The 2,439-nt window shown below is 39.5% G+C and overlaps 1 protein-coding gene across 1 annotated transcript; it reads left to right on the top strand.

The window, feature by feature from the left end:
- Positions 1–265: 265 nt before the first annotated feature.
- Positions 266–2,215, top strand: Smim9 (small integral membrane protein 9). The gene is made up of 3 exons (XM_036175581.1): positions 266–464; positions 1,244–1,351; positions 2,019–2,215. Exons 1-3 carry the CDS (start codon positions 266–268, stop codon positions 2,213–2,215), a joined length of 504 nt encoding a protein of 167 aa, XP_036031474.1.
- Positions 2,216–2,439: the final 224 nt, after the last annotated feature.

The following is a 2,439-nucleotide window of genomic DNA, read 5'->3' as shown; positions in this document are numbered from 1 at the left end:
AAAGCTAACAAGATTACACTGATAGATAAGATATAGGATTCAAAGGTGAGAAAATAATTTGCATGGCACCCAACAGAACATAGTTTTGTGGGGTTGTTTTATTATTTTGCAGGGGCCAGTACATTTTGCTCAGGAAACTCACAGACTGTGTTCAGGATTCACTGAATTCAGAAATCAATGAATTGCCTTTGTGTGTGGCAGGCGGGAAGCTTTTTGCAATAAATGAACAATTGTGATTTTGACTTTTCAGACAAAGCAGGTGTCCATGAAGTTTCTGAAGCTGTTCTGCATAGGACTGTTGTTGTGCCCTGTGGTTTGTCTCTTGTTAGAGACAGCTACTCCTCCTTCAGCTTTACATACCTTTGAAGTGAAAGAAAAAGCAGGATTGAAATCAGGTGCAGTGAGTGTATTTGCTGTTAGGATGAATGCTCCTGACTTCGAAAGACAAAAGACTCAAGTCTCAGGTCAGGAAAAAAATTGCTTTCATGCTGTTTTGACAAATGCTTCCTGAGGACAAGAGAGCAATTAAAGTTATTCTGGGTGGACTAAGGGAAGGTTTCAAAAAGGCACTGAAATAGTTTTTAAAAAAAGAAAGAAAGAAAAAGAAAAAAGTGATAGTCAACTGATCCAGAGTGGGAGCTCCTCAAAGCTCCATTTCCACCAGACACACACATGCTGATCTGATCTGTTCTGAAGTTCTATAAATGATTGTGTCCTCTTAACTTCATGCACTAGACAGTTTAGTTTTCCCCATATTCTTTCCTTGAAGTCACATCAAATCCCCCTTCCCCAAATGTTCTAAGGGGAAGACTCAACATCTCCAGCTTAATGTTGAACAGTGGGCTTTCCTAAAAGTTCTTTTTCCCAATTGTCTTTACCCTTTCTTGTTCTACAGGGCTGATGGCTTTCTCATTTCTCTTTCTGAGACATTAACTTCCCTCAGCCTCCTTTAACACTTTTAGACATACTCTAGGTAACAACACATTAAGATTGTCTTAGATAATGCTTCACTTTCACAAAGTAGCCCTTCAGATATTTGAGGTGAACATAATTCTTCCCATTTGATTGATAGCATAAAATTATATTCATGTGAGAATACCTTTAGTTTGAAGCAACACAACAAAGTGTGTGTGTGTGTGTGTGTGTGTGTGTGTGTGTGTGTGTGCAACTCCAAGACCATAATATCTGAGGCAACTGTTTGATTGCCTTAACTTCTCAATGAATGCACATCCTCTTTCTGCAGGACTCCAGAGGTCTTGGATAAGCAAGTTAAAAAATCATCTGTCACATTTCTTCAAGAGCTCCATACCTGTAGCAGCCATTTTTGGTTTTTTTGTCACCATAGCACTAATGGGGATCCTCTGCTGCCTCACGTAAGCTACTATACAATAAAGACATGAAAGGAGAGGAAATGTGAGGGGTTGAAGGATAGAAACACTCAGGCTCCCCATCAGCTTCTCATTTGAGAGCTGAGAGCTGAGTTTCAAGAAAAAGTACTCTGGTAGCAAAACTCTGAAAGGCCCTTTAAAAAATGTTCAGTGTATGATAAGAGTCAGAGCATAAGGAGGAACCTATGACAGCATTCAAGGGTATCAAGATGAGGCCAGAGAGTAGAAAGTAGAAATATAGAGCCAAAAAAGTCAAATGGCTTTTTAAAATTTTACTTATTTTTATTTTATGTGCATTGATGTTTTGCTATGGTTGTTGGGTTCCTTGGAACTGGAATTACAGACAGTTGTGAGTTTCCATGTGGGTTCTGGGAATTGAACTTGGGTCCTCTGGAAGAGCAATCAGTGCTCTTAACCACTGAGCCATCTCTCCAGCCCATATCAAATTTCTTTTAAATTCACTGATTATTATTAGCTATGATTTTTTGAGAGAAATTTATTTCCAAGGGAACAAAACAAGCTGGCACTAAATGAGCCATCGGTTGTAAACAATTTTTAAATACTTTGATCTTCCAGTAGCCCACTATCTTTGAAGGCCCCTAAGGAGGGTATGTTCCTCAACAGTTGCTGTGGAGGCAGCCATAGAGAATAAAGGACTTGAAGAGCCTCCCAAACAGTGGACAATGGGCCAGAAAAGTCCTCCTAGAATGCAGAATCTGAACCTAATCAAGGTCTACCTAGCAGGATTCCAGAATTCTTACTCTATTGTGTCTCTCATTGTTCCCCCTTTCCAAATAGGAGTGTTTATGATGGTTACCATTTTATAAGCCATCATTGTTATAGGGTATGGTGACTGGGGTAGATGGCTTGTTTTTAGTTCATAGATCACTTAACCAAGCAGAACCATTCCCATACTAGAAAAATCAAGCATTACCCAGATACTCTGGACTTTGAACTGGATGACAGGAACTGTAGTCTTCTGGAAAGGGTATATTAAAGGTCAGATGTTCTAGAAGCACACAGAGAGACAGGAATTTGGTATCCAGGGTAT

The sequence above is a fragment of the Onychomys torridus genome, chromosome X, assembly GCF_903995425.1.
Source record: "Onychomys torridus chromosome X, mOncTor1.1, whole genome shotgun sequence".
Taxonomy (NCBI): Eukaryota; Metazoa; Chordata; class Mammalia; order Rodentia; family Cricetidae; genus Onychomys; species Onychomys torridus.
This window is presented reverse-complemented; position numbering and strand designations above follow the sequence as displayed.

Bases quoted from the DNA above. Each gene is read 5' to 3' on its own strand.
- Smim9 (XM_036175581.1), top strand. From the start codon at position 266: ATGAAGTTTCTGAAGCTGTTCTGCATAGGACTGTTGTTGTGCCCTGTG. The intron at 465-1,243 runs GTCAGGAAAAAA...CTCTTTCTGCAG, and splicing joins ACAAAAGACTCAAGTCTCAG to GACTCCAGAGGTCTTGGATA. The intron at 1,352-2,018 runs TGGGGATCCTCT...CAACAGTTGCTG, and splicing joins TTTTGTCACCATAGCACTAA to TGGAGGCAGCCATAGAGAAT.